Here is a 27918-nt window from a genome sequence, read left to right as displayed (position 1 = left end):
TAAAATCCTATGGGCGATGGTGCACGTGTAAGTGTAAGGGGAATGGGGGATTTTTTTGGAATGGATGGTGGAATTAGATGTCTGTCTCCATTTTATAACAATTTTGAAAATAATATTTATTATTTTTGTTAAATTAAAATATTAATGTTTAATAATTAAAATAGTATATTATAAAAAAATTATTCTAGCATTTAATTAATTATTATCTGAATAATATTTTTTAAATTAAAAAATTAACTAATACTTTTTTTTACAATAAAAATAGCAAAAACAAGAACACGAGGGCAGAGTCCAATCGATGACAGTACCGTATTGAGAACTCCACCATGCGGTTTTATTTAATTTATTTTAAACCTTTTCCCCTTGGCCACGGGTTTATAATAGTTAAAGTGGGCCTACGACCCTTCAACGGTCATGATTGAGACCCTCAAACGAACAAAAAGTGTTCATTTCATTGATCCAATGCCAAATTAAACTATTTTTATGGGAAATAATTTATATTTAAAATATTTTTTAATAAGATAATTTATTTTATATTAAAAAAATATATATAGCAAAGTTAATAAAATTTTTAAAATTTAGAAATGATTTAATTTTTTAATTGAAAAAATATTTTTATTAATTAATTTTTTATTATTTCAAATTAAAAAATATTTTTATGTAAATCATACTGGAGTTTAAAAGATATGCTTGCGAAGCAAAAGAAAAGGAACACTGAGGACACATGGCAAGTATCAACACCATTGGGTTGGATAATATGGTCTGAATAAGCACACACAAAAGTTTCCAACATCAGACCCAATGGGACAATCCAGTAAATAACAGCAAATCGAATGCCATTTTATTAGCTCAAGAAGCCACATATCCTAGCAGGCTGACTGTTGTTTTTTCCTCTTACAAAAGTATAAAAAATAGTATGCGATCTTATGATTTTTTTTTCTTTTAAAAATATTAATACAAAATTTATATTATGAAATATTAATTTAATAAATAAAATTATATATTTTAAAATAAAAATAAGAAAATTATAGTATATTTTTTAATTAATAATTATATTTTATTTATTATATTAATTTTTTTGACAATATTAAAAAATTATCATTATTTTTTAAATTAATAAAATAATTCCGACAATTTTTTACTTTAAATTTTAAAACGGATAATCATTACATACTGTTACTTTTTAAATATGCTGCAATATATAAATTTAAGAAGTCTTTGAAATGAATAATATAATTAATATATTATATTTAAATAATATATCGTCATAATTTAATTGTAAGTATGCATTTTATTATAAGCAATTATATTGATTGGTTTTATATTTACACGAAAAATTAATGAAATAATTGTAAAAAAATCTTGGTTCATTCTTATTTTATTAAATATACTATAAATTATAAAAATTAATTAATATATTATAAATTAATTATCCAATTAGAAATGTGATATTATTATTCCAATAAATACAAAAAAAATTAATATTTTAATATAATTTAAATATATAATTATATAAAATACTTTAAACTTTATAAATTTTAATAATTATATTAATTTTTTTAATAAATATATTTCAAATCAGTTTTTAATTTATTTTATTTTTATTTTGATTAAACTTACTTATAATTTTAAATGACACAGTTTTAATAATTTTAGATGACACGGTTTTAATAATCAATAATTCATTTTTTTTTTTATTTTATATCAATGAATGTGATTTCTTATATAGTTATTAATTATGAGTGTTTTGTTAATAATACTATTAATAAATTAAGAATCATAATTTTTACTTTTCAAAAAATAATTATATTTATTATATTTATTTTAATAGAATTAAAAGTCAATAATCAATTTAATTAATAAAATATAAAAAATAAATTTAATTTATGATTATATTTTATATATTATATAATAAATTTATACATTTTAGATTTATTAAATATATTATTATTGATTTTCAGCCTAATCAAAATGAATATAATAAATATAATTAATTTTTTAATCAAGAAAATCGTGATTTTTAATTTATTATAATTAATATTATTATAATATTTATGACTTATGACTACACAAAAGTTGCATTTGTAGATTAAAAAAATTAAAAAATAAGTTATCGAGTCTTAAAAATATTTTGTCCGAAACTATAAATAGATTAAATCAAAATTAAAAATTAAATAAAATTAAAATATTAATTTAGAGTATATTTATTAAAAGAAAAGTTTAAGATATAATTATTAAAATTGATAAAATTTAGAATTTTTTTAGTAATTATTAATTATATTAAAATATTAATTTTTTTGCTAATTAAAATAATAACGTGATATATTAAATCTAATAGATTTAATAGTGAAATTTAACAATAAATATAAATAAATTTATATAATTAATTTAAAATATATTAGTTAATTTTTATAATTCGGAGTATATTTGTTAAAATAGAAAGTTTAGAGTTTTTTTGGATTATTTTAAAATTAATTGATATTATAAATTTTTTTATTAATATATATATTTAACACAAATTTTATAAATGTATAATTTTTATTTTATTTTTATATATGAGTTATACTCAGTTTAAATTTTTAATAGACACTTATAAAATTTTGAAATTTAACAGTTATAATGAGTTAAATAGTTAAACATTTTATAAAAAGTCAAGTCTCAAATAGAAATCACAATTTTTTTTTTAAAAAAAAAACAAAATATAGTGTTAAAAACCAATCACTGGGAAATTATAATGTTAACTGATTTTTTTGTAAAACTCAGTTAAATAATACATTATATGCATGAACAAATTTATAATTAATTTAACTTTATTTTTATCAATCAAATATTTTTTTATATTTTTGTAATTAAATAAATATATATATTTTAAATATAAAACATAAAATTAGCCATTTATATTTTAAATCAAGTCCAACGTATCATTTTGACTTTCGTTTTTAATAATAAATTTAAATATTAACATTTTCATAATTTTTTTAATATAATTACATATTATTATGTTACTATCCAATTAGCCACTAATGATCGTTGCGTATCTAATACTCAAACTAAAGTCCATTCCCGAAAAAAAAAAAAATAGATTTGAAACTTTTTAGAACTTACTAATCAAGCCGACTCATCATAATACCATTCAATATGCGACTAAAGTATATCGGACTGACTGGGAGCCCAGACCTGCAAGAAGAGAGTCTAGCTCGTTTGATTCCAGCTATGCCGCGGTCCTATCAGCACGTGCATTGAAAGAAAATTAAATTGACGCTTGACGAGAATGGGTAGACAAATATTTTTATACGTACGATTCTGCGTGATAGAAACAGGTGATACTATAGTAAGATGGTGGTTATGCATCACTAGAAACCAGGAAAAAAGACAGGCCCAGGAGTATCCGGTTGAGATTGAGCCCTAGAGAAGAGACGGACCTAAAGCCCTTTGGAGCCCACTAATCAAGTTGACCTATACGAACACCATCCAACTAGCAACTAAAACAGGTCAAGCTGACTAAGAGCCTGCTATAAAGGAGTCTAACTCGTTTGATGTGACGAGAAATAGAAAAACAGACCCAATTATGCCGCGATCCTATTAACACGTGCGTTGGAGGAGAAATGTACTCTCATACATACGGCTTTACGTAATAAAAATAAAAACAAATTAATTAACAGTGTGATGATTATGCGTCACTTAAAAATAAAAAAATAAAAAAGAAAAACGTGACCCTCCAAATTAAGTTTATACAAACTCAAAAGTATTATTTTTTTATCTCAGAACGTCACCCACTGAAAAATAAAATTTTATAACTAATATTTAATAACTTAATTTTATAAAATTTTATTATTAAAAATAAAAGAAAAGGCGTGTTTAATACAAAGGAGTTATATGCGCAGCCTTGAATTAAATACGCTTTTTTTTTTAAATTTATAATGATAAAACTTCATAAAATTCACGATTTAAATAATTATATTATTATAAATAGCAAGTATTAAATGTTAATTACCAACTTTAGAATATGAATTGAATTTTTTTATAAAATTAGAATCAAATAATATAATAAATCTTTAAATTAACAATATAATCGCATATGTAACGGATGATGGTGAGTGGATGCGTGCATAGCATGGGCATGAACATGGACATGACATAGACATAAGCATAGAAGGAGAGAAGAGGAGGGAGGAGAAGAAGAGCATTTGACTTCATTTTCTTAGAGAGAGAAAGGAAGAAATAAAAAGAAAAGAGAATGAAGAAGGGCAAAATTCAATCCTATCGAATACAATTTTGACGTCCGCAAGGACACCCAAAGCCTCAAACTTTCTCTCTCTAAACATACACACACTCTCTCTCTGGATACAGCAGAGAACAGGGCACACAACTCACATACTGATAGAGAGAGAGAACAAAAAAAAAAGCGAACTTGAAAAAGAAGGTAGATTTTTGGCGAGCTCAGCAACAAAAACCCTAGAGTAAGAGACCCTTTGGACTTAAACCAGTTCCTTCTTCGTTTCTATTCGATAAAGAGAAGTTACCCTTTTTTGTTTGATTATAGAGAATTTTTGGGATTGTGGTATATGCTTTTGGTTAGAGAAATCTTTCTTGCTCACTGTTGTCCCTCTCACTACCGTTAATTGTAAGTTATATTCTTTTTAGCTATTTTAACTCGGGCTTGGCTTTTGTTTCAATACCCATTTTTTATTCACGTATTGGTAGCTTTGGATCTTTGATTCAGTATATTGGCCTCGATCAAGGTAGTTTTTGTTTTCGTTTTTGCATTTTTGTTGTAGTAACTCTGTTTCCTTTCCGCAAAGTTTCAATTTTGCAGTAATTTCGAAGCCTTTTTTCTTTCGGATTTTGCGATTTGAATTTGAAAGTGGTTTTATTTATTGGATTCTCTTTAATTCTGGTGGAACCTTTTGTGATTTTGTGAGTTCTGGGGATATGGGTTTGTTGTGGTATTTGATTGAACCTAATTTATGGGGATTTTCATTTGGGCTCTACTTGGCAGTGTAAAGATGCTGAAATTTTTAAGGTTTTTTTTCTGAGCTGTTTTTGGTGGTCGATGTTTCATTTCTTATTTTTTAAGCTTTAAATGTAGCTACTTCTGTTGAAATGGATCTAAAACTGCCGCTTGTTTGGTTCAGAGATTCATGCGAGGACCATTAAGAGATTTCTGGTTGCGTGAAGATAGTGCGACTCTAGAATGTTCAGAATCAAGTGTTCCTTTGCTTTTGTTTACTTTGGTCTGTGGTTTGTGCTTGTTAAATCACAACACCATCTGCTTAGGCACAGAACTTACACGCTCCAATCGGTGCACAATAAGGACTTCAAAGTCAGCAGCCTTAGATGTGGAGTTGAAATGCTAAGTAGGTGGAGCTGTATGCGTCTTCTATTCTGAATGATTATGTAATCCTAGGCTTATTCTATTCATGTTGTTTTAGATAGTTGAAAACTTCAGGAGTGCTTGTAGACTGTCATTCTTGATAAAATGGTACCCTCGGGGCCACCCACACCAATTGGTGGGGCCCAGTCTGTTTCTCCTTCTCTTTTGAGATCAAATTCAGGATTACTGGGAGCTCAAGGAGGTCCTCTGCCTTCTCAAAATGCATTCCCTTCCTTAGTTTCCCCGCGTACTCAGTTTAATAATATGAATATTCTTGGAAATATTCCCAACGTGTCCTCCTTCCTTAATCAGTCTTTTGGAAATGGAGGTCCAAATCCAGGGCTTTCTGGTCCTGGGAGCGGTCAGCGTGGAGTTATTGATTGTGGGGCTGAAACAGATCCACTTTCAAGCATTGGCAGTGGAATGGGTTTCAACGCACCTTCATCATCATTTGTACCCTCTAATATGGTGAGTCCTGGTCCATCTGGTCAAGTTCAGGGACAGCAATTTTCAAACACATCTGGCAACCAGTTGTTGCTGGATCAACAGCAATCCCAACAGCTTGAAGCTCAAAGTTTCCAGCATGCTCAGCAACAAATGCAACAGTTCTCTGCCCCGCATAATGCCCACCAGGTCCAGCAACAACACCAATTTCAGCCTATTCGTGGAGGAATAGGTGGTGTTGGGCCTGTTAAGTTGGAGCCTCAGGTGACAAATGATCAACATGGGGCACAGCAGCAGCAGCCACAGCAACTCCAGCCAGTGAGAAATCTTGGTCCCGTTAAATTGGAACCACAACAAATTCATTCTATGAGAAATTTAGCACCAGTGAAATTGGAACCTCAACATTCAGACCCGTCATTGTTTCTGCATCAACAGCAGCAGCAACAACAGCAACAGCAACAACAGCAGTTCCTTCAGATGTCAAGACAGACATCTCAGGCTGCTGCTGCTACCATTAATCTTTTACATCAGCAAAGACTGCTGCAGCTACAACAACAACAGCAACAGCAACTCTTGAAAGCAATGCCTCAGCAACGGCCTCAATTATCACAGCAATTTCAACAACAGAATTTACCTATGAGATCGCCTGTGAAAGCAGGGTATGAACCAGGGATGTGTGCTCGCCGTCTCACACATTACATGTATCAGCAACAGCACAGACCTGAAGTAAGATTTCCTGGTAGTAAAGAATCTGTTAAGTGTTTGGTTTTGACTTTACTGGCTTATAATCATGCCTAATTGTCATGTAGGACAACAATATTGAATTCTGGAGAAAATTTGTGGCCGAATATTTTGCTCCACATGCAAAAAAGAAGTGGTGTGTGTCCATGTATGGAAGTGGCCGACAAACAACTGGAGTTTTCCCTCAGGTCAGCTGCTTGAGAAAACTAAGCAATGTTAAACAGTTGCCGACACACCTCTAAGTCAAACTAAGCTCTTTCTATGTTGGTTTGTTAGGTATAACTAGACAAATCAGGTCAATGGTTTTAAAGAGCATTGCATATTTATTCATATTGTTTCCCTGCTTTTTTTGAGAGTGCCCTGAGTTAATACTTATTTTCATAAACCTCGTATTTACTTTCTTGTAGTGCCAATGGTTGATGTAAATTGTGATAAATATCTCACGTGCAACTTTTACAGGATGTATGGCACTGTGAAATTTGCAATCGCAAGCCGGGCCGTGGCTTTGGTATGTTGTTAGAACTTTGGTTGCTGTTGTAGGTTATGAATGAAATTGTTGCACAGTGCAACACCTTCCCCCCCCCCCCCCCAACATCTCCCTCTTCCTTCATGTTTCAAATTAATCCTTTTTCTGATATGCTGTGCTTTCAGAGGCAACTGTTGAGGTTCTTCCCAGGCTTTTCAAAATCAAATATGAAAGTGGTACCTTGGAAGAGCTTCTTTATGTTGATATGCCACATGAACATCAAAACTCATCTGGTCAGATTGTCTTGGACTATGCAAAAGCAATACAGGAAAGTGTCTTTGAGCAACTTCGTGTTGTTCGGGATGGTCAGCTGCGGATAGTCTTCTCTCCAGACTTGAAGGTGTACAATAAGCAATACCTGCTCTTAATAATGTCTAAATTCTCAAGGTATCATGTGCTAATTTGTTCCTTCCTTTTCCCATTGTTTTGGCCAGATATGCTCTTGGGAGTTTTGTGCTCGGCGTCATGAAGAGCTTATCCCCCGAAGATTGCTAATACCCCAGGTTCACAGGAAACCATTTCGTTTAATTGTAGAAGAAGTCTTTTTTGCCCCCTAATATTACCATTAATTGTCAAAAAAAGAAGTTTTTTAACAATGTGTATCTGACAGCACGTCAGAACCTTTGTTATCTAAACTCAGTTCACTTGGACTTGTTTTTATTAGATTCAATATTGGTCCATATTCAAACCAACGATGGATTAAATGGGTTTAGAATTGTCATCCTGCAATCCATGCTCATTACTGTTATTGTGCTGAAGGAATTTCTCCAACATAGAACTGATTATCCATGCATTTGGTTGGTCTGTTTGTGTCCATCTGTTATATCTGTTATAATACAATTTGATATTAGCCTTATTATATATCATATTTCGAGTCAGCTTTGTGGCCGAGCGATGCCATCTTTTGTATCTTGTATTTTTCACTTTTCTTGTCTGGTGACATCTCCATTACTCTCATTTTCGTGTTGATTTGAAGTTATGTACCACAATTGTAATGCTAAAAGATATCCATTTTCTCATATCACTTGATTAGGGTCATGTAAATAAATCAGACATCAATGTACTGTTACCTGTTAATTAAGATTTATATCTCTAACTATTTTACTGGCATGTGTAAACTAAGCGAGGCAGACGAAAAAAATCATCTGCCAAATAAAATTTTATTCTTTTGATAAAAAGTTATATTATTCTTATTTTGATATAGAGTTTTATTATTCTTCTTTCATGCCATTTTCACAGTCTTTCCTCTTTGTCTTCCTACATATGGAAATGGTTATGCTTTGTTGATATCTAGTACTAATACTAATTCAAGGAATACACATTATTGTCATATGATCTTTCATTTTTACCTGGATTGTAGTTTTGTGGATTTTATTTATTTTAGATGCAGTCTTGGTGAAGACAAGTTGGTACCTCTTCACCCTTTATTGTCCATTTTTTACTTAAAAAATTCAAGTATTATTAAGGTGGAAGTTTTCTGCTGCTGCATTATACCTGGCAGTTTGAATATTTGTTATTGATGAATATTACGCATGAATGTATTTTTTAATATTTTGCAGGTCAGTCAGCTTGGTGCTGCAGCTCAAAAATACCAGGCTGCTACTCAAAATGCATCATCTAATTTATCTGCCCCAGAGTTGCAAAATAATTGTAATATGTAAGTTATTTGTCAGTAAAGTTTATTCTCGAGCAGTGTGATCCTTTCAATGTTGTTTTGGTTGTAAAAAAGTATTTCTTTTTATCCTTTGGAAGATGAAGTTGAAAGCTTCATCTGTTCTAGTGTTCTTAATTGTTTCTCTTGAGCATGTACTTTGCCTAGTTGTGTTTGGTTGGTCATGTTTTCAAGTTGTCAATAATGATTATGATAAAGCTCTTGCAATTTTTCCATGTGAGTGCATAGGGACACTCATAAATGCGCACACACTTCATGCATGTGGTGCTCATGGTTTATTAGTCATATTGCACTTTTGGACGTGTAGAGATTAGGGCTTAGTGTGTTTATTTTATACACAACACTCTAGATGTGTGTAGCACTCATTGTTTCATACACTGAATAGGCTTAGCATACATGCATGGTTTAGACCTTGGTATATACACCCAGTCGATGCATGATTGCACATAGCATGCATGATTTTTATCCTTATAATAAACTTGATCGTAATATTTGCATTTTTTGAACTCATAGATATTCATCCATCCTTAATACCTACGATTTTTCTTCTGAATGTTGAGGTGGGAGACTGTATGTAAAAAACTGTTTCTGCTGTTGGTTTGTCCGATTTAAAAAGAGACATAGGGAATGTGAATTTTACATTTGTAACTAGGTTGTTTGTGAAATTACAATATTGCATAGTTTTGCTTATCATGCAAGGGAGTTATATTACATTATAATCCTCTGCCCCTGGGCAGGTTTTATATTGCCCTTTCATTTAGCTTATTGCCATGTTTGTAGAATTGCATGCCTTTACTAATCCTGGGCATGTACAATTTTTATACTGTTGGAAAACACAAGTACAACATGCAATTTAATATTTTTGGAAAAATAATGTATAATGTCTGGCTGCTTCTCAGTTATTGATGCTTTTCTTTTTTTAGGTTTGTTGCATCAGCTCGGCAACTTGCAAAAGCTTTGGAAGTGCCATTGGTGAATGATTTAGGATACACAAAGAGATATGTGAGGTGCCTGCAGGTGATGTCATAAATTCCTCTTTTGGTAAAATGTAGTTCCATGGATCTCATGTTGACCATCATGTGTTAAAGGCTAGAGATAGTGTGTATATTCTGCATGTATCTCAGTGTCTGAGGATTTTTTTGGATTATGTAAATTTTGGATTACAAATGATGCCCTTTAGTTTGGGATAGTATCACAGTTGATGGTTTTGAGCAAGAAATTTCTGTTTTCTGTGGTTTTAAATATTCCACTTTCTTTGGTATTTGGTCTATATGTTTTTTCCTCTGCTGGTTTTCTTTCATCGAAACAATATTTTCCTTTAAATCAGCCTCGAGGAAGTTGTGATTTCTGAATTTTGTTTGTTTGTGGAGTCTTTGCGTGGCACATTACCAATATTTTCTCTTTCCTCATTCATAATGACGTTCACTGCAGCACTTAGTGAAAGTCAGTTAACTTTTTTTTTTCCCTCCAGAAACGCAAAGCATATCTCAAGTACCTTTTTTAGACAATCATGCTGGCCAATTCATGATATTGTAATTGGTTTCATGGTTTTCATTTGCTTGTGGGGAAATAGATGTTCCTTTATCCCATATGTTCATAATCTACTGTCTAGCACTTGCTTCTCTCTAATTTGGGTTCTAAAGTCTCTTGAATCGTACTTTGGCATTGGTTTCCTCCTTTTATTCAAGAAACTATTTTGTCAGTAGTACTAAAATCCTTGTGAATGGCTTTAGGTCTCAAGTACTGCCTTATTGCTATGAGCTATTTATTCATTTGTTGCTGAAACTATTTTGATTATAATTTAGGAGTAGTTTTTCATGATTTGATGGTGCAACATGGGGTGCTTCCTTCTACCTGATATTACAGACAGCTATGAAATGATTTACTTTTACCATGTATAGTATCTATAAATAATTCTTGTATTACTATACAAATAACATTTGAAAGTATTTAATAGAATGCTGCATTTTAGTACTTTCTTTTTTTAATTTTTTTTGACAATTGGTTCAGTGTTGCTGCAGATATCTGAAGTGGTTAACAGTATGAAAGACTTGATTGATTACAGCCGAGAAACAGGGACTGGGCCTATGGGTAAGCTTGATTAGTTTTTCTTGTCTAGAGTGTCCCTTGCATGGTTCCTAGACAGCAGTGAGTTCTATTGTCCTTTTTGGATAAAATGGTGAAATAAAGATGAGTTCTTTTGTTTGTTTAGCCTGGAAGCTAACTGTATAGGAGTATCATTGGGTGATTTTTTAGATCAGATGCTTAACCCCCCCTGGGGATGTTAGCTTTCTTTTTGGCATTTGATGCTAGTTATTAATGAGGCAAGGCGCCCAAGGCACAAAGGGGTTTTTGGGGCCTATGTATGTGGGTTCACCCGTAGATGAGGTGAGGCACATAATAATAAAATTTAATAAAAAAATTAAAGTAGAAAACGATAATTGATGTAGCTTTGTCTAACCAACTCTTCAAACTAGTAATAAGTAAAAATATAGGTGTTGACCTTATCATTAATATCATTTTTTAGAATCTGTAAAAAAATAAAATGGACATGAATTTTGTACATTCAAAAGCAAACTTTAGATTTTTGATATTCACAAGAAATCTGAATGGCATTATTACTCTCATTAGGAGAAAACGAGAGTCATTAGATAACCTAGAAATCGAGGACTTAAATGACATGTTAATATTTTACTTTTCTTTAGAAATTGATGCATATGTTCAAGAAATAAATTTCTTTAGCACATTATTGCCTTTTTGAACAAAAAAGCAGTATCAGAATGATTTTGAGATAAGGACCTATGTAGCATTGACCAAGATGTTTAAAAAAGGAGAATTTCAGATGGGAGTTCAAAAAATGGTTAGGATGAGAAACACAGTATAAGATTATTGGAAACAACGTATGAAGAGTGGGATAGCAAGGACCATTAATGTTGAAAATGGAAATAAGAGAGGTTTGTGATCCTGGGTTTGGTGGGTTGATGAGATTTTGACAACTGGTATCATCAGTGATATGAAATCTGAAAACCTCCCAGCTTGTGAATATTGAACTCTGGCAGATTGGCAAATTCCAAGTAGTGGTATTTTTTTGGTCAAAATGCTTGTCGAGGTGGAAATAGAGGTTCCCCTTACTAGGGCCTTGTGCTTGGAGTAAGGCGCATGAGGCAAGTGCTTGATGAATATCACATGTGTTTCTCGTGTAGAGATAGTAGCATTTGGACTTTTGTGAGCCTTGACCCTGAAGTGCACCTTTAATGACTATGGATTTGATGATGGAAAAGAATACTTAACACGTACTGGTCTTCTGGAATAACTTTGTTTCCTTTGGCTTAATTAGTCCCCAAATGATATAGTCTTATTTTTATTTAAAGTCTTCTGTCTTTACATAATGAAGGGATGGATCACCTCACCATTGGTCTTCTGGAGGCTAGAACATTAACCGCTAAAATGGTAAATCAAACTAGTGACTTTCTTAATACCCTCCCAATGCTTTCTGCTTGAAGGAAGATTTCCATAGAGATGATCCTACTTGATACAGACAGGGGACAGCAATTACTGTTGCAGGAAGTGTATTAAAACAAGAAAACGCTTGGGAAACATTATCTGGGAAATATTGCCTTATTCTACAATTATATGGGAAATATTGCCTTATTCTACAATTATATGGGAAGTTTTGCCTTATTCTACAATTATATGGGCTCATCAAGATGGAAGCGTGAGAGTAAATGGTTCTCATTCAAGTGGCTAACTATGGTTTGTGCCAAAGACATTTTGCACTCGGTTAAAACTTGGTTAAAAATTTAAGTGAAAAAGACCTTATGAGTGATCAAGTTTGGAGTTTGGTTTTACATTCTGTTAGAAAGATTTCCATAGAGATGACTGCTACTTGATACAGATAGGGGATCACAATTACTGTTACTGGAAGTGTATTAAAAGAAAAAACTATTGGGGAATGTTATCCGAGAAATTTTGCCTTATTCTACAATTATATGGGCTCATCAAGATGCAAGCATGAGAGAAAATGATTCTCATTCAAATGGCTAACTATGGTTTTTGCCAAAGACATTTTGCACTTGGTTAAAAGTCTCAAGTGGAAAAGACCATTTGAGTGATTAAGTTCGGTGTTTGATTGTACAATGTGTCGGATTTAGGTTATTAGACTAATTATGGTTTTTTCACTCTCTTCTATCTCCATGTATATGTATTTTGCCTAGATCTTGAAGAGGCAGTGAGGAACATTCTTTTTGATTTGGATCTATGTGCCAACATTTTGAGATTGGTGAAAGGGATTTGGGAGTTCCCTTAAATTGTTTTGTTGTTCTGCTATTCACAATTCCAGTATCTTGAATGATTTATTTTTTTCTTAGTAGTCAAGGATTACAGAGCTGAGATGATCTATAAGCAGCATTTTGATAATGGAGAGGCAAAATATGTACATATGTGTTATCTAGAGTCTGATGCAGGAACAGAATTTGAACTTGAAGATCAGAGGGTTTGAAGTAAAGTGAAAAACTTTAAATGTAAGGGATGAATTTCTGGTTTTTAAGGAGCCAAAGGTAAATGTATATTGGGACTTGAAAATTTTCCAGAACCAAATTAAGATGTTTAAATTTTAAGGGTGTAAATGTGAGGGTAATGGGAAAAAAAAGAAGATTTCAAGGGTTGTGTGGAAAGTTTTAAAGTTATATGGGGGCCCAACGTACTCTACCCACCCTCGACACCCCCCCCCCCCCCTCTTTTTTCCTTTTCCTTGAGGTTGGTCCCTCAACCATCCATGTTTTCTATCTCTGATTCTGTGGAATTTTGTTGACCCTTAAGTAAATAGTATTTCAGTGATGTGGTCTTTGGTGTTTGTCAGTCTTGGATCCATGCATTTATATGGAGGTGAATTTTTGTGTCTGCCTATCTGTTCTTTTCTTGTCATCTCTTCTCTTATCTTTGTATAACTTATTCCTCTGTGTGGTTGCATGTGAAACAGCTAGTCTTATAATTATTAGCATCATTATATCACCTCGTTCTGTAATTGGATAAATTATTGCCTATTTTCATGTCAAACATCAGAATATAGTATTTCATGAGGGGAACACTTCATACGACTTTATTGTTTGTTGTCAGAGAGTTTGGCCAAGTTCCCTCGGAGGACAAGTGCTTCATCTGGGTTTCATAGTCTAGCTCAACAGCCTGAGGAACAGCTACAACAGCAGCAAACAGTGGCCCAGAATTCAAATAATGATCAAACCTCTGTACAAACTGGGGGAGTGCAAATTGCTGCTAGCAGTGGCGTGTCTAGCATAAATAACTCCCTCAGTACAGCATCTGCATCTACTTCTGCCAGTGCTATTGCAGGGCTTCTCCACCAGAATTCTATGAATTCAAGACAACAAACTTCTATGAATAATGCAAGCAGTCCTTACGGAGGAAATTCTGTTCAGATTCCATCTCCTGGTTCGTCTAGCACAATTCCACAGGCGCAACCTAATCCTGCTCCTTTTCAATCACCAACACCCTCTTCATCTAATAATCCGATGCAAACATCTCATAGTGCCTTAACAGCTGCCAATCATATTGGCTCTACAAGCTCACCGGCAAATATCCCCATGCAACAGCAAGCTCTTTCTGTTGAGCCTAACCATGGTGATGCTCAAAGCTCTGTTCAGAAAATCATACATGAAATCATGATGTCCAACCAACTTAATGGCACGGGTGGTATGGTTGGTGTTGGTTCTTTGGGAAATGAAATGAAAAATGTTAATGGGATCTTGCCAACGAGTAACAATGCGGTTCTCAATGGGGGAAATGGCCTGGTGGGGAATGGAGCTGTCAATAATTCTGGAATGGGGGGTGGTGGATTTGGCACCATGGGCAATGGACTTGGACAGTCTGCCATGGTTAATGGAATTAGAGCTGCAATGGGCAATAACTCGGTGATAAATGGTCGTGTGAGTGTTCCATCGATGGTTCGAGACCAAACCATGAATCATCAACAAGATTTGGGGAACCAACTGCTTAGTGGGTTAGGAGCAGTTAACGGATTTAATAATCTTCCATTTGATTGGAAACCATCCCCTTGAAGGCTCTATCACTGATACTGGTGTTTCAGTTCTTGATTGCAGCTGCTTGTGCAGCGTGAGTGGGGGCAGAATTTCCTACAAGCCCTGTGAAGATGGCATCACACGGTGGAATAGTTGAGGGCTAACTTCCCACTTTGTACTAATTTCAGGGAAAAGCAAAACATATAGCATAGTGTTTTATCAATGAAATGTTAAAAGTCTCTTCAAGTTGCTTCATTTTTCTTCTAATTGTTCTCCTGATTTATGATCCAATACAGCCTCTTTTCCCACTAACAGTCTAAGAATGGGATTCAGGGAGGAAATTTGTCTGGTTGAAAGCTCTTTTCCTTGTGTAGTTCCTGGCTTCCTGCCGCTTACCAGAGTCATGAAAATAGCGTATGTATTTCTCTCTCTCTCTCTCTCCCTGCCCCTCCTCTGAGAGTGTGTATATTCATGGCTTGCCTGAAAGTAGTATATTTGTATAACATTTCCCATTGAAATGAACCTAGAAATTATGTTAGGTTTTTATGATGATGGAATGGTCTCCGGTTTCATTGTTGGTCTCCAAACTTGTCCAGAAATCAATGAAGCATTTCAAAGTAACAAAATAAGCTAGTCTCATTAGGCAAGTCTTGAATGTGGCAGGTGGAAGAAAATGGGGAAGCCTAAATATTTCTTTAATCTCTTTGCCAGATCATGCCAACTTGAAACTAATAATTTCATTAAAGCCTCATAAGTCGAACAAATTAATTATTGTTTGTTGTGGTGACCTGTTTGTGAAGGCATGATTAGGGAGGAAACAGATGCAAATCAGAGATGAAGAACATGGTCTCAGCTAAATGAGCTGTGGTGTGTTTAATCTGCAGGTAAGATTTCATAATTCAGATAAATGTTCAGAACTTGAAAACTGAATCCATAGTGACATTTACATTAAATACAAATCATTTGAATTTGGTCAATGACATGAACATGAGGTTGTCTGAACTGTTGTTTCAAGCATCTATATATTTCTCTAAGGTGCTGGACAATGTTGTCTTGGGCACAGCTCCAATGACACTTTCTTTCTTCTCACCTTTGTTGAAAAACAGCACTGTTGGAATACTCCTTATTCCATACTTGTTGGCTATATTCGGGCACTCATCGGTGTTTACCTTGAAACATGCAATCTTTCCGGCATATTCTTTAGCCAATTCATTGATCACTGGTGCTATCATCCGGCATGGTCCACACCAGGGTGCCCAAAATTCCACCAGAACAGGGGTTTCACTGGCAATCACTAGATCGTCCCAGCTTGAATCTGTTACCGCTTTAACTGCAGATTTCATGCTTTTGCATACATCAGATGCAGCATATTATATACCACAAGTGCTCAAAGAAAGTTGCTAAAAAAAAAACAACTTCAAGCTTTTTGACCTTTCGTTAGTAATTTCTTTCATACTGGGGGTTGGGGAAAGCCAATATAATAAGAAACTGGTAGCAGAACTCAACTAGAAAAGTAATCTAAATTCTTTGAGAGTTTCATTTAATTATGATTATTTTTGAGATGGAAAATATGAAGAGGAAAATCCATTTGTATAAATAATCCCACAGAACAAAAATAGCATAAAAGTAATACATGGAATAAAACAGTGAAAAAAAAAAAAAATCGATTCACATTTTCTATCTTTTTCAAAATTTCAATTCACAGATTGTGATACCAATTACCAAATTCTATTTGGTACCACTGAGGAATTCTATAATTCCTCCTTAATTAGCTTGGCTTTTGGTATTTTACGGTTAAAAAAAGCAAAATCATAGAGCATTTAGATAGGCAATTTTATGTGTAATAAGGATTTATTTATTTTATATGAAGCAAAATTCATATTTTTCCAATAATTTTTTTTATATAATTAACATTTATTTTCTACAAAATCAAGAGAAATGACAGAGTTATACGCTGGTCCTTACCATACAACACCCTCCTTTATTCAGGCTTGGGATGACTTTTAGGCATAATTTATAAAATAATTAAATAAACGAGGCCAAAAATTCTCAAGAACTACCATTCCAATGGCAGCAACTAGAAAATGAGGCATAGAAAAGATCACATAATGTATAAATATTAAAAGAAAAGAAAAGAAAAAAAACTAAACTGGAGCTGTGAAGGAGGAGCTAAATGACAAACCTTCATCTAAAGCTTCCCGAGCTTTGCAGACAAAGCGGGATTTTTGGCTTCTTCCTCTGAGAGTAGTGAGTGAATGAGCAAAGGAAGAAGAAGAAGAGGTGGAAGACAATGATGAAGAATTGGATTGATTATTAAATCCTCTACAGGAAGTTGGTAAATGAAGCTTCTCTACTGGAGCAAATAATACTCCAGCTCTAGCACCAGTGCACACTGTACTCACTTGAAAACAGTTCTTCATAGCCATGTCTTCTCTTCTCTTCTCTTAATGAACTACTCGCAAAGGAATATGATATTGCCAAAGAAGATGTGGCCTTTCTCTCTTGGATAAGAAGGGTAATCAAGATTTTTATTATTTTCCTCTTATCTCCTTAATTTTCTCCACATGTTCTTTTTGGAATTTCTAATCTTTTTAAATCCCAGAAGTGGATATTACTCATAAAGTTTTGTGGCCTTGTGTTTCTTGTGGATGGTAATCTCTCAACTCACTAGCATCCAATTCACCCATCCAAAAGGTCCAAGAGGAATTACGAGAACAAAATATTTACTAGGCAGACCTGAGGCGCAGTAATTATGGGAAAACCAACGTATAAATAAATAGAATTCATATATTTATACTCAGTAAACATCATATGTATATTTATATTCTGTAATCCGGAACAGTTTTGATAGATGCTGTGCGAGTAAAATGTAACGACCCGAAAATCGGACCGCCACCGGCGCTAGAATTCAGGTCGACTTAAGATCGCCGAAATCTGTAGCAAGCCTGCTATACTCCCTGTGTACCTGTAAAATCCTATACAGTTTCTGTGAAAATAAAAACTTTTCTCTGAACCAAGGCTCAACCTGTGCATGCACGATCTCTGTACTACAGAACCCCTGACTAGAGCTTGCTCTAGATGGGTTAAACTCATACCTGTTAAGCCTGGTTTTTCACATGCTCATAAAACATTTATATAAACAGATCAAGTACACAAAAGAGTTATAGTACACAGAGATCATGCACCTCTACCCATAAACTCCATAAAACCTCCATAAATCATAAAAAGAAGTTCAGGATCTTCACTTACCTCTTGAAAACAAGAAGATAAACGATCATAGCGTGGAGACATGGAGCAACTCTCCTTCAAACTCTCCAAACTTCAAAATGTGTGTTTTTAGCTCAAAACCTTCAAAAAAACATTAAAATCAATCAAAACTTTGCAAGATTTGATGAAAACATGAAGCATACCCAAGGAAAGCATGGTCTCACCTCTGTTTGTGAAAGGAAAAGCAAATCTTGTCCTTTAACCGACTGAGGGCCTTTTATAGGTGGCTGGCCATACCACCTTCGGCGGCCTAACGTGAAACCGAAAGCCATGCATGTTCGGCGGCCGAACATCACCTTCGGCGATCGAACCTGGCTTTTCTTCCTTGGTGCTTTTCTTTCAAAACTCATTTCCTTTGCACTTTACAACTATAAATCATACAAAAAGACGTTAGCAAAAACATAAATCCTACCTTTCTAGAGGATTCCGACATCCTGGATGCCACCGGAAGGTAGAATTCCGATGCCAGACTCTAGCCGGGTATTGCATAAAATATCTCGGTTTTATGAGGCAGCAGATCCTTTATTAGGGGAAGTGCTGTGTTTTCAAGAAGTTCTGAGTTGGGTGAAATAATGTGCTTTCTTTTCTATTTGCTTAGAGACAGACTCTCTACTGTTAATGCAAGTTTTAGGTTTTCTGAGTATTATTTCTTTTTATTTTTCTGCTTTGATTTATGATTATAAGACAGCTACTTGATAGTATGCCTTTAGTGTTCTTTGTTCATGTTAGGAAATCAATGAATTTAATTGCTCATACTATAGCTAGGGCGGCTAATTTTATGCTTGGTTGTGAATGGGTATACCCTCCTCTTTATGAAGCACTTTCATTTGATTTGAATAATATATACTGGACTGTTTGATTTAAAAGAAATTGTATATAAAAATTAAATAAATAAACATTAACGATAAATATGTATACTTGTAAATTTTATTATAAAAGACTAATAATAAGGTATAAAATATATACCCGTTCAGATTAAGATTTAAAAATCACTTGTCCGACCTCTATTAATTACACTAAATCAGGAGTCATTAATTTGGTCAAAACTAATGAAATGTCTGATTAAAATGCGTTTGGCCTGCTATTAATTTAGCCCTTTCGACTCAGAACCCATCAGATACGACCTCCAGTCTCGTCTTCTGTACAATGCTTTAAATACGTATGCTATAGTAATTCTGACGTAGTGTGTGTTAGGGAGGCATGATCAGAAGGGACATCTTGCGGGTAGTTCATTTATGGTAGACAGTTGGCTCATTTACTATTTAGTCGAGTAAGTTTATGCCTCCCTTGATGAAAGGAACATCTTGCAGGTAGTTTATTTATAGTAGACAGTTGGCTCATTTACTATTTAGTCGAGTAAGTTTATGCTTCCCTTGACGAAAAGATTGTCGAAAGTGCAATTGTACTTTCTGAAAAGACATCTTGCAGGTGTACGACGCATGAAATAGATATATATGCCCCAACCATTCTTGACAAAGAAATTATCTTTTTTTATCTCCTGAAACCACCATTTACTCATCTATAACCCAAAACTTCCACTCATTCAAAAGTATATCATCCAACTCTATTATTATCTTCATTTCTTAAGTATTTATTTTAGAGAAAAAAAAATCACTTTGGGTGAAACAGCCGGGCCTGAACTGGCCCAAATAAGTTTTGGGCCCACTTTTCACTTGGCCCAAAATGGTTAATTCAAGTTATTTAGTAGTTCTGTGCTAGCTATTATATACAATTCCAATTTCTTATAATCTTTCGATGTGGGATGATCAGCTGCCGCAATTTTGCAAGCAGGCAATTGATCGTTACACTCGGTCCCGCTAAATTTTGCGACGTTCTCATCGCAACTGAATCCACTACAATTGCTAACTAGGATCGGACCCTTGAGTATTGTGGTTCGCTAGTACCTCGGGCGGCTCCACCTCGTCTCGTCTCTCACGAGTAGCCCTTTCCTCGCAGGCCCACTAGCTCCGCACAATTTTTCTGACCCAGGGTGGCTCTGATACCAATTGAAACAGTCGGGCCCGAACTGGCCCAAATAACTTTTGGGCCCACTTTCCACTTGGCCCAAAATGGTTAACCCAAATTATTTAGTAGTTTTGTGCTAATTATTATATACAATTCCAATTTCTTATAATCTTCCCATGTGGGATGATCAGCTGCCGCAATTCTGCAAGCAGGCAGCTGACCGTTACATTGGCCTGTCTGAATCCTAATGATATTAAGGAACATGAGAACCGAAAAGTATCATTCTCAATCTATTAAAGGAAATTATAGGGACTAAAAATATATTTCAGTTAAAAATAGAATTCAAAATATAAACTCTTAAAATTTGAAAAAAAAAAAAAATCATTGTTCGTTTGAGAAATTCTCATAGGATTGTATAGTTAACTCTAAAACATGTATTTATCTTAATACATAATTCACAAATGGATATATATTCTTAAAAAACTGTGAGGTGGCAAAGGTGTTGGAATTAAAGTGGAGGACAAATTGTGAAAGTGATATCTCAGCAAAAGCTCTAAAGTTTCATACTATAAGAAAAACTTTCAATGTAGTCATTTAGAAGGGCCATATATAGCCATGCGTAGATGGAGACATTTTGCTGACTAGAAATTATTTCATATAAGTGTTGTATCTATAATGAATATTATTTCAATTGTCAATCATAACGAAATTCACGTATATATAAAATATATCTCATTTAAAATTATGATACGTATATATTATTATATTAATATGATATGATCATATTTTAAATAGTCATTAAAAAATATTAGAGGATCAAAGTTTTTATTCTAAAAAACTCAGAAAGAGTTAAAATAGTTCAAACACTCTAGAACCTTGATTTTTAATATTCGATTTCTACACTTCTCTGATATCCATATAAGACATTAAATATATATGTCTTAGCCACTTTAATTTAGCGTGTGTAAGGAAAAGTATGATTTTATCCAACTGAACATTAATGAGTCAACTGTCTCCCATTAACGATTAAAATTTTTTTTTTCTGAAAATTACAATGACGGCTCTAAATGCATGCCAGAAGTCCTCTATACAAATGGGAATATAAATACCTTTGTATCTTTTTTAAACTCATAACTCTATTTCCAGCCCTTCAATATTAAATTTTTCAAACACTTTAAACCTTAATCATTACTCCCCTCATTTAGCATGCTTATTCCCATACGTTTATTACCCTCAACCTTTAACCAAGTCATGTGTTTAAATCTCATCTACCTGTGGATCTTTCAGTTATCACCTACCAAAATGCAAAAAAAAAAATATAAAATTAATCATTATAATACAAAAGTTGCATTCTAAAATTTCTCTTTTAGTGACTATTTCTCAAGAGGTAATTCAGAGAAGAAGACAAGCCATTGTTAATGTTAGAATATGTTCATCCACCATTATTAATGAAGAAAATAATTACAGGCAATCCATTTGTAAAACATTGAACCAAGCACAAAATCTAGAATTTCTATAAGCAAAGAGCAATGGGTCAGAAGTTTTGGTCCCTATGTGAGCAAGCATGGCGTACGAGACATGGAGCTGACACTTAACAACCATAATTAAGTTACAGATGTGCATGGAGTTATTACAAAGTTACTAGAAATTGTGTAACCCAACTTGTATATAGGCTTGCTGCTGGTCTCCTCTTAGGACAGCTCCTTTTCATAGACCCCACCATGTGGGACTTCCATGTTTATTCAATGTAAGTTGCCTTAATCCCAATCATTCTCTCTCTCTCTCTCTCTCTATATATATATATATATGTCAACATGTACTAGCAGCCAGCATGTTGTATTCCAGGCAGAAACTACAGTTCAAATCTGTTGAATTTTCCTTAGTGTACTGTAACTTATTACATTAATTGTGAGTTTTAGTTTTAATTCAAACACACCAATTAAAATGAAGTCGTTATCATGTGATCTCATATAACTAAGATGTGAAAGCTCCAATTTTTTTTTTTAAAAAATAATTAATTCAAATTATTATAGCAATCGAACTTGATATACATTTCATTTCATTAGTAATGTGACAAGCTAAATTTAAATTATATAATATATTAATTAACATCATGTGAGATTTTATTTTTAAATTTGAATTAATAATTAATGTTACGTAGCAACCCTTTAAAATAAATAACGAGCTGTCACCGTAAAACAACGTCATGTAGTAAAAATTTGATAAATCAATACACAGTTTCACTCGAAGAATAGAAGGGCCGGACGACTGAGGTGCCCAGCTCTTCATCAAGACCCGCCACATCAATTAGCCGGCAAGACCTCTCATCAATTAGTCGGCCACGTTATTACCAAATTATCAGAAAATATTATAAATAACCCCCTCTTACAATATAAAAGCGAAAGATTACATAGATAAATGTACAATATTCTTTTACATAACTACTCTTGAGTTTTAAGCATTACAATTCTCTCGCCTTTCTCTTCAACTTGTTGACTTGAGCATCAAAGTGATTATCATACATGCCAACCACCTCACTTTCTCTTTCTTGTAGGGTTGGCCAATTACAACACAACTCTATTTGGTAAACCAGGCACAACACAACTCTATTTTCCATCAGGTCATCCAAGTATTAGTCCCACTAAAAGGCCACAAGGCCATCTAGATATTAATCCCGCATAACAAGGCATTTCATGCCAAGCTACAATGACACTTTAGTCGGGCTATAATCCTGGTATTAAACTGTGGAAACAGAAACAAAATCATAAAAGGCCACAAGGCCATCATGGTGTTAGATCCACTAAACAAAAAGTTTCAAGGCGGGAACCTGTCAGAAGACTAGGCGTTGGACCTACTAAACAAAAAGGCTCAAGGCAGAAACTTGCCAGAAGACCAGATGTTGGATCCACTAAATAAAAAGTTTCAAGGGGAGAACCCACCAAAAAACTGGGCGTTGGACCCACTAAACAAAAGTTTCAAGGTGGAAATCCGTTAGAAAATCGGACATTGGACCCATTAAACAAAAAGTTTCAAGGCGGAAATCCGCTAGAAGATTGGGTGTTGGACCTACTAAATAAAAGTTTCAAAGCAGAAACTTGCCAGAAGATCGAGCATTGGACCCACTAAAATAAGGCCATAAGTCGAGAATCCATCAAGCCAGGAGATCGAGCATCAGACCCATATAAACAAAAGCTTCTAGGCCATAAGTCGGAAATCTGTCAAGCTAGAATATCGGGCGTCAGACCCTTATAAACAAAAGCTCCTAGGCCATAAGTCGAGAATATGTCAGGCCAGAAGACCGAGTATTGAACCCACTAAAATAAAGTCATAAATCGGGTATCCATCAGGCTAGAAGACCGGGCATTGGACCCCCTAAAATAAGACTATAAGCCGAAATCCATTAGGTCAAAAGACCGAGCGTTGGACCTACATAAACAAAAGCTTCTAGGCCCTAAGTTGGGAATCTGTTAGACCAAAAGATCGGGCATTGAAACCATATAAACAAAAGCTCCTAGACCATAAATCGGTAATTCGTCAGACCAGAAGACTAGGTGTAGGATCCACTAAACAAAAGTTTCAAGGAGGGAACTGTAACGACCCGAAAATCGGACCGCTACCGGCGCTAGGATCCGGGTCGACTTAAGGCCGCCGGGACCCGTAGCAAGCCTGACATGTAACCTGTAAACCTGTTTAATCCCATATATGATCCACAATCATACATAAAAATTTAAAACTTTTCTTTCATTCATTTCTCATACACCAACCCAACCTGAACATACATGTACATAGACATGATCATAATCGTGATCCCCCTGTGGGATCTCATCAATGCCCCAACGGGCGATATAACATGAGATGAGTTGGTTTAAACATAACATTATAAAACATTTCTATAGATCATGTATCAAAGGGATTACAATACTCATAGGGTCAAGCACATCTATAACCTCAATATACCTCATTACATAACATACTGTAATCTCTTACATTACATCATAATACATTTGTCATGTCCGCAATCTAACTATTACATAGATAAGACATACTTCAAACTCTGGCTAACCTCCTGGTCTACCCTGTACCTGCACATCTGGGGTTAGGGGAGAGGGGTGAGCTACAAAGCCCAGTGAGCAGAATAGTGAAATCATATATTAAAATTTCATGCCATTATGTAATGCAACACATCACAACTAATCACATCTCGGATGGTATTGTCACCAATAGTCCTCTACATAGTCCAACTGTGCCGGGACGTAGAATGGGTACAACCGGTCTTTCCCTTAACATAACATATCATACAGTCCAACTGTGCCAGGGACGTAGAATGGGTACAACCTGGACTTTCTCTTACATCGTGCCAGGGACGTAGAATGGGTACAACCTGGACTTCCACACCATATCATGCCGTAGCATCATCATGCCATATGAGGACTAAAGGATCATCCAATAACCAATCCACATCAACATCATAAATGCAATGCAACATATTCGTGAATACTAATGCAACAACCTACTATAACTCATGGCATTCATGATGCATGGATCATGCTCAAGATTCATATTTCATTTAATTTAAAACTTAAAGTTTATTCCACTCACCTTTGGCTAGCTCTGACAAACTCTGTAGCAGCTGGCTCACTGCTGGGGTCCGAACCTACACAGGTGGACTCCAATGAGGGACCAAACATACATAAACATAACTCTAATATACTCCCCAAAAACCCCCTAAAACATCATGAAACAATCACATAAAAACATGCAAGAAATGGCTGAACAGGGCACTTTCGGCGGCAGGTTCGGCGGCCGAAAGTTCCTCCAGAGCCGAAAGTCAGGTAGGTTCGGCGGCACCTTCGGCGGCCGAAACTCCCAGACAGAGACGAAACTCATGCATGTTCGGCGGCACCTTCGGCGGCCGAAAGTCCCAGACAGAGACGAAAGTCTCCTTTCGGGGGCAACTTCGGCAGCCGAAAGGCCTGCCTCACCAGCCATGTTCGGCGGCCGAAAGTGCCTTCGGCTGCCGAACCTGGTTTCTGCCAAAGGGCAGAAACTTGGCTCCTTTGTGCATTTTTGCCTCCAAACTCACCAATCATGCATAAACTAGTTCTAAAACATGCATACAAGCTCCTAGGGGCCTCAAACAAACATATACCCCAACTACAACACTTCAAACATACTCAAACATGCCACATTGCTCAAAAATCCCATAAAACCTAACATAGCTCAACTAACTTAAACATGCATTTCTACCCCATAAAACTTCATAAAACTTATTTAAAACATACATGGGGCTTAAGATCGGCCCTTACCTCTTGAAGATCGAGAGAGAGACGACCTAAACTCGGAGATCCAAGCAAAAGAGCTCCTGAGTTCCTAAAGCTCCAAAACTTGTTTCAAAAGTTCAAAATCTTCAATGCAAGCTTAAAACTCAAGAAAATGGTGGGGATTTGAAGGAAAAACACTAGATCTGGGGGGAGGGAGGTCGGAAGCTAGCTGTGGCCGAAAATGGGAGAAAGCTCGCCCATTTCGGCTAAGTGACCCTTTTATAGGTGGCTGGCCAGGCCACGTTCGGGGGCCGAATGTGCCTCCGCATGCATGCCATGTTCGGCAGCCGAACTTGGGTTTCGGCGGCCGAACCTGGGCTTCCCTCACTCATGCTTTCGGGGGCCTAACGTGCCTCCAAAACGCATGCATGTTCGGCGGCCGAACTTGACTTTCGGCGGCCGAACCTGGGTTTTCCTCCAAAGACTTCTCATGCAAAAACTCATTTAGTTTTCATACTTAAAACCATGAAATACCTTAAAACATTTTATGAAAACATGTTTCTACCCTACTAGAGGCTTCCGACATCTGAGATTCCACCGGACGGTAGGAATTCCGATACCGGAGTCTAGCCGGGTATTACATTCTCCCCCCCTTAAGAACATTCGTCCCCGAATGTACCTCAACTAGCACACATAGCATGGCATAACACATAACATACATACATAGCACATAAACACAAAGAGATCTAACCTTAAAAGAGATGAGGGTACTGCTGGAGCATAGACTCCCGTGTCTCCCAAGTGCATTCTTCCAAGTTGTGGTGGTTCCACAGGACTTTCACCATCGGGATTTCCTTGTTTCTTAACTTTCTGATCTGGGTGTCTATGATCCGCACTGGCTGTTCAACATAGGTGAGATCCTCTTGGACCTCCACATCAGGCTCACTAAGAACCTTGCTCGGATCTGACACAAACTTCCTCAACATTGAAACATGGAAAACCGGATGGATTCTTTCCATTGAAGCAGGTAAATCCAGCTTGTACGACACATTCCCAATCTTTTGCAAGATTTCGAAGGGTCCGATGTATCGTGGGGCTAGTTTACCTTTCTTCCCGAAGCGAACCACTCCTTTCATTGGAGACACCTTGAGCAATACCAGATCCCCCTCCTGAAACTCTAACTGTCTCCTGCGGATGTCTGCATAGCTTTTCTGTCTGCTTGCAGCAGTCTTGATTCTCTCTCTGATTATGGGTACCACCCTGCTGGTGATCTCTACTAGCTCAGGCCCTGCCAAGGCCTTTTCTCCAATTTCCTCCCAGCAAACAGGTGATCTGCACTTCCTTCCGTACAAAGCTTCATATGGAGCCATCCCGATGCTAGCATGATGGCTGTTATTGTAGGCAAACTCTACCAAAGGCAGATGCTGCCTCCAAGAACCGCCAAAGTCCAGCACACACATTCTATAATTAACCCTCTCTTACAGTATAAAAGTGAATGATTACAGAGACTAATATACACTATTATCTTATACAACTACTTTTGAGTTTTAAGCATTATAATTATTTTGCATTTCTCTTCAACTTACTGTCTTGAGCGTTAAAGTGATTGCCGTAAGTATTAACCACCTCACTTTCTCTTTCTTGCAAGATTGGCCAATTACAACACAATTTTATTTGGTGGACCAATTACAGCATAACTTTATTTTTCGGTTACATTAATATTATCTTTGTTGTCCCTTGAAGCAACCCAAGAGGGGGGGTGAATTGGGTTTATAAAAAATTTAAAGGGAAAAGCACAAATTAGGAGGCAATAAAGAAGAAGATAATCAACACAAGAATTTATAGAGGTTCAGCTATCCTAAGCCTACGTCCTCTCCTCAAGGTCCACCTTGAGAGTTCAACTCCACCATCAACTCTTCTTTGGGTGAAGAATAAAACCCTTACAATCTTAGAGCAAGCCTTTGCTCTTTACAAATCTCTTTTTCACTCAAGAGCAATTCTTTGCTCAATGCCACACTCACAACAACAGAATCTCTCAACAACCTTTACTCACTCTGAAAAGCCAACCAATTACAACTCAAAACAAGCTTTCAAGAAATCAATGCTTTGGCTCAAGGTTTTGAGAGAGAGAGAATGAAAAATGCTGTGATCTCAATAAATATTTGCTTAGATGGTTGTTGTAACCTCTTCACATCAAAAACTCATTGTATTTATAGTTCAGTCATAAATATGGCCGTTGGGGATGCATTAAATGCAAATAGAGCCGTTCATGTTCAGAAATAACGGTTATATCGTTCTCAGAAAAAATTCAGGTTCGGCGGCCTAAGCTAAAGTTCGGCGGCCGAACCTCTTGAGGTGAAGAACATCTTCCTTTGAAAAAGGACTTTCGGCGGCCTAAAGTCTAAGTTCGGCGGCCGAACATGTGGGACTTTCGTCTCTGTCCCTCTCTTTCGGAAGCCGAACTTTAGGCTTCGGAGGCTGACTTAAAAGCACACTTTCGGCGGCCGAAAGTAATGTTCGGCGGCCGAACATAGGTGACTTTAGCCTCTGTCCTTTACTTTCGGACGCCAAACATTTTGCTTAGGGAGCAAACCACTTTCGGCGGCCGAAAGCCAATGTTCGGCGGCCGAACATAC

The 27918-nt window shown here is 35.5% G+C and overlaps 2 protein-coding genes across 3 annotated transcripts; one reads left to right on the top strand and one right to left on the bottom strand.

The window, feature by feature from the left end:
* The first annotated feature begins 4194 nt into the window (after nt 1-4194).
* LOC110606504 (transcriptional corepressor SEUSS) lies at nt 4195-15376 on the top strand. Of its 2 annotated transcripts, none has more exons than XM_021745358.2 (10): nt 4195-4460; nt 5136-6544; nt 6628-6747; nt 7019-7067; nt 7211-7425; nt 7520-7588; nt 8645-8742; nt 9681-9774; nt 10779-10848; nt 13873-15376. In XM_021745358.2, the coding sequence occupies exons 2-10, from the start codon at nt 5480-5482 to the stop codon at nt 14826-14828; spliced, it is 2736 nt and encodes a 911-aa protein (XP_021601050.1). In that variant the 5' UTR covers nt 4195-4460; nt 5136-5479; the 3' UTR covers nt 14829-15376. The 2 variants fall into 2 exon arrangements, with proteins under 2 accessions (XP_021601050.1, XP_043810238.1); XM_043954303.1 differs by having other exon boundaries at nt 4195-4624.
* Nucleotides 15377-15659: 283 nt separating this feature from the next.
* Nucleotides 15660-17363, bottom strand: LOC110606517 (thioredoxin M-type, chloroplastic). The gene is made up of 2 exons (XM_021745367.2): nt 16972-17363; nt 15660-16119 (listed from the first exon to the last, which is right to left on the bottom strand). Exons 1-2 carry the CDS (start codon nt 17213-17215, stop codon nt 15800-15802), a joined length of 564 nt encoding a protein of 187 aa, XP_021601059.1. The 5' UTR covers nt 17216-17363; the 3' UTR covers nt 15660-15799.
* Between the last annotated feature and the right edge of the window lie 10555 nt (nt 17364-27918).

The sequence above is a fragment of the Manihot esculenta genome, chromosome 2 (genome assembly GCF_001659605.2).
Source record: "Manihot esculenta cultivar AM560-2 chromosome 2, M.esculenta_v8, whole genome shotgun sequence".
Taxonomy (NCBI): Eukaryota; Viridiplantae; Streptophyta; class Magnoliopsida; order Malpighiales; family Euphorbiaceae; genus Manihot; species Manihot esculenta.
This window is presented reverse-complemented; position numbering and strand designations above follow the sequence as displayed.

What these genes read in the sequence shown, in the direction of transcription:
- LOC110606504 (XM_021745358.2), top strand. Translation starts at nt 5,480, where the DNA reads ATGGTACCCTCGGGGCCACCCACACCAATTGGTGGGGCCCAGTCTGTT. An exon ending in CAAGCCGGGCCGTGGCTTTG is followed by an intron (nt 7,068 to 7,210) that starts GTATGTTGTTAG and finishes CTGTGCTTTCAG; the next exon opens with AGGCAACTGTTGAGGTTCTT. An exon ending in GAAGATTGCTAATACCCCAG is followed by an intron (nt 7,589 to 8,644) that starts GTTCACAGGAAA and finishes AATATTTTGCAG; the next exon opens with GTCAGTCAGCTTGGTGCTGC.
- LOC110606517 (XM_021745367.2), bottom strand. Translation starts at nt 17,215, where the DNA reads ATGGCTATGAAGAACTGTTTTCAAGTGAGTACAGTGTGCACTGGTGCT. An exon ending in TCGGGAAGCTTTAGATGAAG is followed by an intron (nt 16,120 to 16,971) that starts GTTTGTCATTTA and finishes TGAAATCTGCAG; the next exon opens with TTAAAGCGGTAACAGATTCA.